This window comes from Varroa jacobsoni, unplaced genomic scaffold, assembly GCF_002532875.2.
Source record: "Varroa jacobsoni isolate VJ856 unplaced genomic scaffold, vjacob_1.0 scaffold_590, whole genome shotgun sequence".
NCBI lineage: Eukaryota > Metazoa > Arthropoda > Arachnida > Mesostigmata > Varroidae > Varroa > Varroa jacobsoni.
Window position 1 is genome coordinate 79004 of NW_019213492.1, and position 12315 is coordinate 91318.

The 12315-nt window shown below is 38.7% G+C and overlaps 1 protein-coding gene across 6 annotated transcripts in view; it reads right to left on the bottom strand.

Annotated features, from left to right (window-relative positions):
* Positions 1-12315, bottom strand: part of Dab (DAB adaptor protein) — a 45208-nt gene that overhangs the window by 13310 nt on the left and 19583 nt on the right. For 3 of the 6 annotated variants that reach the window (XR_015311641.1, XR_015311640.1, XR_002681170.2), the window contains exons 1-4: positions 4789-5042; positions 4295-4419; positions 3222-3472; positions 839-921 (exon numbers count right to left, since the gene is read on the bottom strand). Coding sequence is in view for 1 of the 6 variants with exons in the window: in XM_086968821.1 (XP_086824947.1) it covers positions 839-921; positions 3222-3249 (111 nt within the window). In the remaining 5 variants the exon portion in view is untranslated. Of the gene's footprint in view, positions 1-838; positions 922-3221; positions 3473-4294; positions 4420-4788; positions 5043-12315 lie in introns of those variants that run through there. The other 3 variants (XR_015311642.1, XM_086968821.1, XR_002681172.2) reach the window with 2 other exon arrangements.

Below are 12315 nucleotides of genomic sequence, written 5' to 3' on the forward strand. Positions count from 1 at the left end.
ACAACCGATTCCTTATATTGCACCATATAGGCTGCTTTATATCTTAGGTATGTAGTATGTGTATAACTTGCTTATCCAGAAAAAAAACATTATTCCGTATTTGGGTGATAACTAGCAGGCTCGCCTGCTCCAGATGGATATGATCTTTGTAGCTGTCAATATCTGATGGCTTCTTTCTACTACCAATCTAATGACTTATTCACAATGCTATGTTGAAACAAGGGAATATATACGGACGGAGTATCCCGAAGTGACACGATATCCACTCGAAGAATTCTATGTAAACAGATAAGCCTATCCACTGCTAGAACGGGCGTCCCCGAAATATTCCTCAGCGTGATAATGAGCTCTACGAAGTTGCAATTAAAGATCTAGCTATAAACAACACGTTATTGTAAAACAACTGACTAATTACGTGTGCAAAATGTTTTCTACAGCGTTAACTATAGCGTACTTTCCTTTGAGATATTAGCTACAGCTGGTGTATCACTAAGGCCACTATAAAACGTTTCCTACAATATTATTTTCGTATTGACTTAGTGTGCACGAGCAAAATGTAAGGAATAAACAAAGTTTTTACGCTAGCTCGACGCCGCTGGCGCCCTATAAAAGTTCAAGTGGAGTGAGAGAAGTAAAGGCCGTAAAACAAGCGCCCCTCTAGAAAGAGTTGCGATTGCATTACTATCGTTTACTATTTAGCTATCACAGGATACATCCTATGCTTTTCTTTATCATTCGTTTAATAACATATTATCCAGGGGGAATAACAATATACGGATAACATAGGATAGAGTTAGCGCAACCTTAATAAGACAAACAAACACAGTGATGTACTTACACTACTGACGGCCTCACTGCCAATTAGCTTTCCTTTAAATGAAATTCCGTCTCCCTCGAACCGGAATGGGTCGTTCTTTACTCCTAAGAGAACGCATAATTAATTCATTGTTAACAAAAGCAAGTATCTGAAAGCGGTATCCTGCAGGTGCTAACAAAATGGAAGGTGAGCGAACCCATAAAGTCTGAAGACGACAGATCGTTCTAATCTATCGTTTTCCGAGACAAGATAGCTTTCTCAAGTTGACTATGTATGACTAGCTCCCTTGCCAGGTCGATCGCGTTCTGTGGAAAACATCTGGTCACAGCTTAATGAACGAAATGTTTGTAGGATGAAACTAGTTAAACGGGAACTGCGTTGAAATGTTGTGAGCTAATGGGTTTTTAAAGCCCGCGCTACAAGCTGACAAAGACCGAGACCGCTAGCAGGAATAGCTGATATCAGGTATTACGCGAGACATCAATTTGACCAGAGTAAACAAGATAGTTGTTTTACTTTGTGCGAGCCATAGCATGTGTTAAGAAATTATAGCACCATTAAAATATTTGTCGAAGCGTCTTCAAGAACTGTTCCAATTTCCCCATACAGATAAACTGAAAATGTTATGTTCAGCCTTTTCCGACTCTGAAATCGAAGGCAAGCTTTTACAGCTTCTGCGATTAGGGGCATACGGTATTTCTGATCTACTGCAAAGTTAATGCAATACTGCGTCAAAAAAAACATACTCTAGTCTAGTATATAATGGTTGATACTTAAAGAGAGACATACACTTCTTTGAATGAAAATCGCATCCTAGTGCTAAATGGATGGCTTCTTCCGGTGATAATACATTTCACAGAAAACTTCTAGCGTAGCACACATCTAAGGCTTCCTCTGTGACTTCAATTAGAATATTTTTCGCCCAGTTTGTTTGTTTGTTCATAGAAGCAAGCAGAAATTATTCCCCCTCCCATTACCCTCTATTATGCCAGCGGTAGATTGGATCTACGGTAAATATCACGGAAACTAGTTTTGTAGAAAGCATTCAACCCAGTAGAAACAAAGGGTTTGCCTCACAAATCTACTAGTCGACCCAAACTAACTGTGTGTGAAGTCTTTTGCATACTGACTATTTATTCTATCTCGATGTACATCTGCAAAAACTCCGTTTCAAGGGAATTTCTCTAAAGTAATCTATAGGGGATAAGGGCGAAAGCTAAGACGGTAGCTTTGGTCTTAAATATTAGTAAATGCAGAGCTTTTCTGATTTTAATCCCGTACCCCTTCTATAATGTGTACCTTACAGTGGCAGAAATGTTCTTTGCTTGTGTTTTCAGTTACTTTATTACGTTGCGTATATATATATATATATATATATATATAAACACGTGCTTATCACTTTGCCCTGGCATTGAAATAACAACACTCAGACAGCTAAGAACCAATGTGGCTGTGGCATGGGGCTATTTGGCGGTCAGGCAGTGGAAGTTGGCCAGTATCAGACAGACGTTCCAAATGGACAGACAGGCAAAGGTTTAAATAGAATATGTTGTCGCCGGAAAAGTGGCAGTTTAAGCAGTACAGCCCGCAACAAACAGTCTACGCATTTCGTTCTACGTGATTCTCGATACAATTAATAACAGCGGCAGCAGTAACTGACTGCAGGAACAGTCTCACGACGAATGGCTATAAAATGACAAATTGAGCTTGCTAGTGAGTACAATGATCTTAACTGCCGAGTCCAGCCAAAGCGGACGGCAATGATACAGAAATAGAGAGAATAAGAGAAAATGTTAAATAAACAAAGGGACGTACTTCTCACCAAAGAATTTATTAACGGCTATATACAGTCACGGCTATGGCTAGAAGTTATTTCTTTATGACATAAGTCATTTAGTGTGTAGCAGCAATAATTATTGTTGGGTTTGTAACAGCAATAACAGATTGTTGGGTTAAATCATAGAGTCAAATGTGCGTTGGTAAAAGACGCTGACCCGATCTGTTTTAGTGCTGCGGAGTCAAACCAGAGACACTCGCGAGTACTTCAGTATAAACCTGCTTTACGTTGGAAACAATATGGCTTTAGGTAGAGCCAATAACAAAGCTGGCGTAGCTATCAGAAAGCATCGATGAGAAATTTACTGGACCACTGTACTAGCCAAAAATCATCAACGCCCAACTTGTCCTTAGCAAACCCAAATTATCCAGCCTTCAAAAATAGAGCTGATTGTCGGCACCTTTCCGCTCATGTGCGATCGATATGATCTTCGAATACTATTTAAGCTTCAATGCTCGCTGTATTAAAACGTGTTAACTATCTGAGAGAAGAACCGAATGTCCGGTAATGAGCAGATTAAAGTGTTTATATGTAATACGTCGGTGTATTATAGGGAACGGTACTTACCTTTGTCTTTTTTTGTTTTGGTAGACATCGTGCTGCTGGCTGGTCACGAACAAGCTTCTGATAGAACAAATAACTGATTGCGTCGTCAATACGTTTACGTTAACTCAAACAATTATGTTCGGATAATTCTGGCGTCCAACGTCTTCAATTTATCCTCGAGAAAGTTTCGTCACGGTTCCAGTCGTGTCTGGGTGTCTTAATCTACTCGGTTGACATTGTTCTGTACGAAGCGTCGAGCCAGAGGTTTCATCCTTTAGCAATGCACAAAAATAATTATGCAATATACACCGTTATTGTGCCCTGTGTCAGAATTATTCAGAATGATACTGTCGCAACTTGAAAAACTTTCTTATTTCGTACTGGCTTATACACGCCCTTGTCACTCGAAGTAGCAGGTGGCAGTTCTCATTTAAATACTGGAAAACCTTATATCGTGCGTATGTTCGCCTCAAAAACGGCTCAAACTAGCGTGTAACAACGTGTAACCTTGTTTGACGAAAAAACATTACGGTGCAAAGTCGGACAGAATAGAAAAACTTTCTTATAGTTCTTATTGTAAATTGGTGCACTGTGTTACTGGTCGGATGGCGCTGGTCGATTGGTTTAATAAAAAAAAATTATCTCCATTCAACGGAACTACTATTGAAACAAGATTACTTATTTATTTACTTGGCTAACAGCCGCATATCGCCTTACACAGAGGCTTAAGCGACAGGTTAGCGCATGTGAGCAAAGTTTGTTGCTACGTCCAGGGATCTATTCATTTGGTCAACGAACTAACAGAATATGACAGGAAATCGAAGCTAGAAAAAAAAGGAAAATTAGAAAAGTGAAACTTAATGAGGATTCGGATAAAATCATTTTTGGTCTGTTATACTATATATAGATATACTATTCAGAGCTGTCACTTGCTGAGACTGAGAGCTGGCTATCCTGCTAGGGCGAAATTCAAGAGGCCTGTTATCTTAGCAACGAAATTTATAGGAACCTCTAACAGATTATTGACTATATAAAAGGTGAATTATAAAAATATCAGGACGCGTTTGCTTAACCTTAAGAAAAAGCTTCGTTACCTTTTCGGTACAGTTCTAATGTTTCTTAAGACCTGTGCTGAATCTTATGATGTTCACATAACAACGGTAATATCACATCTGTCTGGCTCGTGGCTTGCAACGAAGGCGTTAACCTTGTGGTACACCTGCAATCACATGTCGACATGCAGAATTGAGATGATATTGCTGAGCGTAACTAGCTTGCCACATTCGAATCTGACGACAACCGATAGTAACAGGTATTGTGTAACAATACGACTTGTAGCAAAGTTGCATACTGCTTGTTTGTCAGTCAGAAAATACGTAAAGCACGATAGGTTTCACTTCTCGCGACGCCAATATTGTTACCGAACAAACAGAATAACAACATAGGCGGGAAGCCGGAAAAGTCCTCCTTGTGAACGTGTCCTTTCACACCTACTGGCACGCTCGAATTGATGCCGTGAAGAGTTTTCTCATGATAAATAAATATATTATTGATCTCTCTCCTGTAAAACGTGAAAAAGTAACGTTACTCTGTATCTACTGTTAGTCCGCTGGTCCGTTTTCTAATTGCTACTTTTCCACTCCGCACAGACGTATCTCCTTTCGTTATTAATAGGCGCTACAGAGCAGATTTAACGATGCTGTACAAAAGCTCGGATTAGTGCCTCTCCTTATTTATGTTCCATTGCCACTGATATTACAACTACGATTGAGCCTTTCGAGAACACAGACGAAACTCCCACTCCTCATAGTTACGTAACCAATCAATATCCTTCCCTTATGTTCTCCATCGAAACAGTGACGTGGAAAAATGTCGAGCTTATGAACACGTCAATGGTCGACCAGATGAAATTTATTTACCAATAAACAAATACATATACTCTGTTCATATTTCGGAATGAGAAATTGTCAACGTATTCAACCTGAGGATACAAATTATAGGTAGTTGTTTTACGTATCCATTTCACGTCATCAGAAAGAAACAAAGGATACGCCGCTCTCCTGAGGCCTAGTGGCAAGAGCATATAGAAGCTCCACTCAGGACAGTATAGAAGATTCCAGGATAACGTACTTGTAATTCATAATATTTAAAAGAGGGACCATCCCTTTCAAATTGTCTACTACTATATGGGTATATAATTGCATCAACTTTGGGTAGATACATTTATGGCTCCATTAAAGATGTAATAAAGGGGCAAAGCAGATGCGGTGAGAGCCGCCACTATATATATATATAAAGAAACTGTCCTCTATGAACTATGTTTTCATAGTTGCCCAGTTCGACACTGAAATTTTAATGAACAGGCTTTACCACAGAGTGCAGCTATAAAGGTAAGGTCTACAAACAATTCTAGTTCCTGCTGAGACGGATTGAGAGAGTGATTGCATGATGATGATGACGCAGGCCGTAGAACTCTTTATGAAACAACTCGAAAGCTTGTTGTGAAAAAAACTACAGTAGTTCGGGGATACTCACTTATACACAACGTTGCTGAAGTTTCGCATTGTTCCGATTCACATAGCTTGCGACCTTCTACTATATATTAAGAAAAATATATATATATATGTGTATATTTTTCATTCAATTCCTGGCTGTAATTCCGGATTACCATAGTTTTTGTGCACCGCATTACACAAATTTGTGAAGTAAACAGTTTAAATATTAACTAAATATTAGGTCTAGTTGATTTGATCTGATTCAGTTTAGAACGACAGTGACAACAGCATCGAAAGCTTAAAGCCACGTCACGCCAAACAACTTTCAAGTTAATGAAAACTGTTATATTAGATTACTTACGATTAGACAGAATGGCATTTACTAGTTGGAACAAACTTATCAGTTCAGGCAAACCGTAACGTAATAATAGGCTTTTATAAATTAATGTTATATTGTGTATGTTAAGCAAGACTATTTTATTTCGTAGTGCACTCAAACTTTTAACATATTCATTATGCATCATGCCTGTTTATAATGAATTTTTTATACAATGCTTAGGATTTGCAGTTTTCATTTTTCTCCATTCAGAAAGAGTTTACATTTTCATAGGGTTTATATGCCCCGCCTTTAACAAGTGGAATTTTTGTCCCAAAAGTGCTATCGACAAATTTCTCTGATGGGGTCTACGGCATTTGTATAAGAATAAGAACATTTGTGCGTCCGTTAAAGAATACTGTAGTTTTCTTGTGTGAAGTGTTTTTGCAATTTTATACAAAATAATACAAAGTACTTGAATCGTTGATGCTTCCGGTAATTAGTTCATGTTATACAGAGATTTGTAGACAGAGCTGCGTATTGTCTAGTTAGCGCTGGCTTTTCGAGTTGCAGTGAACCTTCAAAATTTAGTTGGTACACATCTAATTTACCCTGAATAAATCGAAATGTATGTACATCTCTGGCATATAAGAGAGCTTATCAAATTGGGTTATCAGTAGATAAACCAGCAGCGAACCTTTGTGACGGATAATACTCGTGACACCATTTACTTAAATTTCTACCGCACTGTAAAAGCGACGCTAGAGGACAAAACGTTCTCCGAATTTTTTTTTAGAATATCTATTCAAAAAAGAGAGAGAGCGGAAAGATGATACGGGTTTCTTTACAAAAACTGCCCTATAAAAGGAAAAATATTGGATGGAAACATACTGACCGTTTCTCTAGCTAGGTAACCTTAAAGCCAAATACTTCAGCCGCGTCGTATTGGCGCCAGTGCCGTTTGAATAACAGTGGTAGGTAGATGTATTAAAATTGTTAGAATGCCTTTACTCAGATTTAAGGTAGAGCGCTTAGAGAAGGAAGATTCATGATATTTTACAGGAATTTTATTAAACTAAACACACAAATCTGTCCAAGCTCATAAAAAAAAACTGTTTTTTTTACATATGTTGTCAGTTTTTTTCTGGAAATTTCTATATGGAAGATGCTCCTCGCAATGGTCTATCAATTTCGAAAAAAATGACCGCGAAAATTTAACTAAAAACACGTCAATGGCCATAACGTCGCCAAGGAATTTGACACCCAATACGGAACAGTTCTAAATCATTTGGAGATGGCTAGCTGGCTGGCTGGCTACTACAAAAAAAAGCTCGATGTTTGACTGCTACTCGAAATGATTCAAAAGAATTTGCTCCATTGATATTCCATTTACGAAACCTTACAGAAACGCAGCGACGTCGAACCATTATCCAGAACGGCTGATCACACATGATAAACATGATCGCATATAACAATTATGTGCAAATAAAAGGTAAAATAGAAATGTGTCCCACCCACAATAGGTGGCAAAACCCACCTGGCGTCAAAGAAGGTTATGCAATGTACTTGGTAAAAAGCATAAATCATGTTTTATGAGTTGTTGCTACCTGCTTGATGCGTGCGTACGTGTGCAGTAAACAACTAACGAGATTAAGCCATTGAAAAAAAAATCAGGCTAATTAGTGAACTAATCTGTAACCAACCTCTGAGCAATTGCGAGAAGTTGGATGGAAATACACTGTATTTATCCTATAGCCTGAACCTTGCATGATCCAGTTCTGTCCATTTTGGCCTTTGCAGGACTCCATTAGATGGTGTTAATTTGGCAGTGTTCATTCAATGGAGAAATGCTAAAAGCACTTGCTACAACTTTTCACTTTGAAGCCACAGAATTCCTAGAGTGGTGAGATCTCTGTGTCATCAGAAAAATGGCAGAAGGTATTCGATCAGAACGGTTTAAAAAAAACTGCTTTAATTTCGCTTAAAACGGTTAGTCGTTTTTCAACAACCCAGCAATTAGTTGCTCATTTTAGGCGGGGTCATAGACAGGTGTCTTCCGGTTTTCAAAATCACCTTGGTATATACCTTGACTCATATTCACGGGCCAACTTGTAGTTAGCCCGCCCTAAGAAATTGTGCAGCGACAATAACGCGTAAAGAAGTATAAATTTTTTAAATGTAAATTTGTTCCGCTATTTAATTGCTGCCCTTTGAACAGCGACCGCATTTTTGGTACTAAACCGCATTCGAAACTCAGATCCGCCTTATACTCGATGATCAATGCAAGCTTTTTGAACGATATTCATCTATTGCAATCCAATATATACGTTAGTACTTAAAAATATCCATATTGCACAGTGTCATGAGATCATTAGTCACAATTTAATTATTTATTTTTAGCTTATCAATTAAATATTTAGATAAATATTTCGAAAAGGTGGATCACACCTACTGTTGCTATTAATCCAATATTATCAACCAGTGAGAAAATTGACCTAAAAGAAGAGTGACGCATACGAAAATTATGCCCTCTATAAATTTTTCTATTCAAACAATTTTATCCTCATAGTCTCAGTCTGATGAACATAGCAGAAGTCACTAAAATCTAAGCCAGGTTGTTTGCCTGGCTAATTATAAATAGTGGGTAGCTATAAACGACATTATCGTTTGCGAATATACATGCGTAAGCAGGTAAAAGTAATTACAACACTCACTGTATCTTCTACTTACAGCAGGAAAGAAAATCAACTTCGCTTGAATTTCTGAGGGATACACATAACGGCGTCGTGTGTTGACGCACGCAGTCAACACGGTACAGGTTTGTCAATAAAATAGCAGTGATGCACTAATCCTGCCTAGTAAAAATCCTTTCGTTGACTATTCACGCATGAGAACTTCCTCCCTTAAAAGCCGTTCTAAAATACCACCGCGACAATTTACGTTCAAGTCCCAATATTCTAGGAAAATCTGCGAGATATTTGCTACTATTTCTCATAGCTTTCGCATTTTGTGTAAATACGGCTACGGTTTGTACTATGGTAATTAAGTTAATGACAGTTCCTACAGAATGTTGAATGCCCGGTGCAGCTTTCACCACTTCTGATTCGAGTCCAAAACACCTTATTTTGTAACTGTATTGTACCACTAAGGCGAAATCCTAGAAAAACAATATCACCATTGTTGACCGAGGCCCAAAGAACTTATTACGATATACATGTATTTATTTAAAAAAAATGTATTTTTTAAATTTTACTATTTGTTGTAATATATTTCGAGTGCTAGCCAATTTTACATGCCTGCTCTATCCGTTATGTCCTTTGATAATGAGTTACGAGTGCCTAATAACATCTAGGAAGCACGTATCTTTTTCGTATTGCTGCCTGCCGCCGCCCGTTTCCGTTGTTATCAATATTGCAGAATTAGATGCAGCTGTGTATCGACAATCGCTGCATTTACGCACTTCTACAAGATCTGTTTTCAACGAGATCGAAATTACCAATACTCTGCGAGTTACGATTAAGAAATTAGATTTACAGTACGATGATAACCCGTTCATACATCGACGGCCCTGCAGCTGACTTAGCTGGCGGTTGTAGTGGCACAAATTTGGACGAATGATGGCCAGGGGACTGTGACGCGACAACAACGTCATCATATCAAAATGCCACCGCAGTTGGCGTTAACATTCCCGGTACTGGTCGATGTTGATGTGTGCTGAGATAGGCCTGCTGTGCTGTTCTGCGATGGGCGCGTAAATGCTGATCTTTTGCTGTCACGCTAGCCATAACAGTAATAAATGTCTGTATTAACGCTGCTGGTTCGTTTGTGCCGACGTTGACGCTGTTGTCGACAAATCAAATGTTGTTATTACGGAAGCGACAACGTTATCTATTTAATTCATATCATAAATAGATCGTCGTCGGTCAGGCTAGCGGCAGGTGCTCAGGCGGTCATGCCAGTGTGCCGCAGAAAAGGCATTGCTCTACGACGATAATACACCATCCATCGATAACAACACTCACCAGCCGCTATGCGTTGTTATCGAAAGGTAGATAACATCAGCAGTTGCATCTGCAAAGCCGCCAACCGAGGATCCTGTAAATGAGTGATTCAATGATTTGTGGAAACGATAGGCGATCGCCGATGCAGGTGATGGTCGCCATCAGGAGCCAATTACAGTCATCTTTGCTAACCAGTAATAGAAATCTTAATGATCATCATCGTAGCGCAGCGCGGACCCCTTTCCAGATGAATGCATTGGCGCGTCTGTGTACACCTGCGAGCCTTAAGATGCGTATCCAAATTGTGCAGGTGTATCCTACTAAATGAGATAGAAAAATGACATGTTTGATCATGCCTATGCAAAATGCAGATGTATTACTTTAGACGATTTATCGCTAGCGGGACGCAGTTGAGACGGCTAGTGACTAGAACCAAGCTTCATTCGTCCATGTTTCGTTCTCCAACCTTCCATCTGTCTGTAATACCATTTACATTCGAATCTATACGTTAATTACTAGCTTCTAGACAAGCTCTACTGCCAATGTACTCTATTGTAACAATATTACAACACGACAAGCGTTTGACCGATCACTCTGATACATAAATCACCCATAAATAAGGATGAGCCCATGACTCATAACGTGAGTATGGTCGGATACGTATATATGTAGTATCGTAGCAAAGCCATATTCAACTTGAACGTTTCAGTTCAGCAGAAGCTCAGCAGCGTTGAAATCACCCTGATCCTTGCTCTTCAACAAAATGTAACAACCCTACGGTCTACAGGGATGGTCTGAACTTTTTTCACCATAAAGCCAAGCACCTCCGGACCTGCCGTTAGCCATTTTATATATTTCTTTATTCAAGCCAAATCAACCTGCAAGGAAGTACTGCCTGAAAATGATTGAGCTTTCGAGATTTTCTATACTAATGGTAAAACAACTATTAAATTTCTTTCAAGTTATACTATATATATACTGCTGTTGGCAAATGGGTACAACCTGTACTAGTGAACTCCTATTTGACGGTAACAAAGAACGATCGTGCGGCTCTTTCAAACCGCTTTTCTAATTACAGAAAAGCCTCTAGCCTCCAGGAAAAGTATTTTGTAGTTTTAAATCTGGAATATTACAATTGGAAAAATAATAGATTTTACAGAAATTTCAGCCCGCATGGCTTAATGTTCCTTGTTCGACTAGCAAACGTAAGATTCTTTTAGTTGACGAAAACAATTCGCCAACAGCTGCAATATTTAAGCACGGGCCGACATGCGATTATATCGAATCATGTGCTGCTCCACCTGCATTCCTCCTTTCGTTTTTCAAGATGAGGCTACGGTAAAATCTTTGTTATTTATTAACATAGGATTTTACTCGGGACGTCTACTAACATGTTATCCGAGGCTCAGAAGCGAATAATTTACATCTTTAATACCAAAGAGTCTCGGTACGTGTGTGAGTGTGTGTGTGCATGGAACCAAATTTGCTATAAGTCAAATTTAAGATACAAACATTTATGTAAACTGTACTCGTGAATTTTGTGATTTCTACGTAGCAATTATGCAGGGTTTTTATAAGTAGTAATTTGTGCTTACGAATGCCACTATACGATGCATAGTGTGACGTTTGGTATGGACAACGTATCCACGAAATTGAAATTATACAACTCTGACTGGAGATAGTGCCTACATCAATGCTTCTAAGGAATATTCGAATAATCTAGTTCGGAGCTCATTTGTTCCCGTAATGATGCAGCGTACCTTTGTGCCTACTAAAGTTAGAAACAGTAAGTCTTGATGCTTAACAGCAGCACTCGATGAAAAGAAACACTTTTTAGTACAGAAACTATTCACAATAGATTGTAATAAAACACAAGAGAAAAAAAATCAATGACCATATTACACGAAGACAAAGCCAAAGTATACAAGTAGCCAACTAAATTAACTAAAGTAGTGCAATAAATTATAGCTAATTCCGAAAAATAAGGAATCAGAAGAACATTAGGCTAAATTTAGAGACTGTACGTTGTGCAGTTCTTTTAGCGTCGAAAGATCGTAAGCAGGTACCCTAAGGTGTCGCTCAGATGACGCCTCAAATAACGATGTAAAATTAGACCAGCTACCTAAGGAATGAAAGGTTAAGCTTGGAAATAACTTGTGTGGTAAGGTTTGCGTGTAGAATTACACATATACTGAAATATAGTTTCGTAGCTATTCTATCTGCAACGGTTCCTGAGTCATGCGCAATGACGAGTAGTGACATACAACGGTATTTAGTAGGATCGGCTATGCTGATTAAGCGGG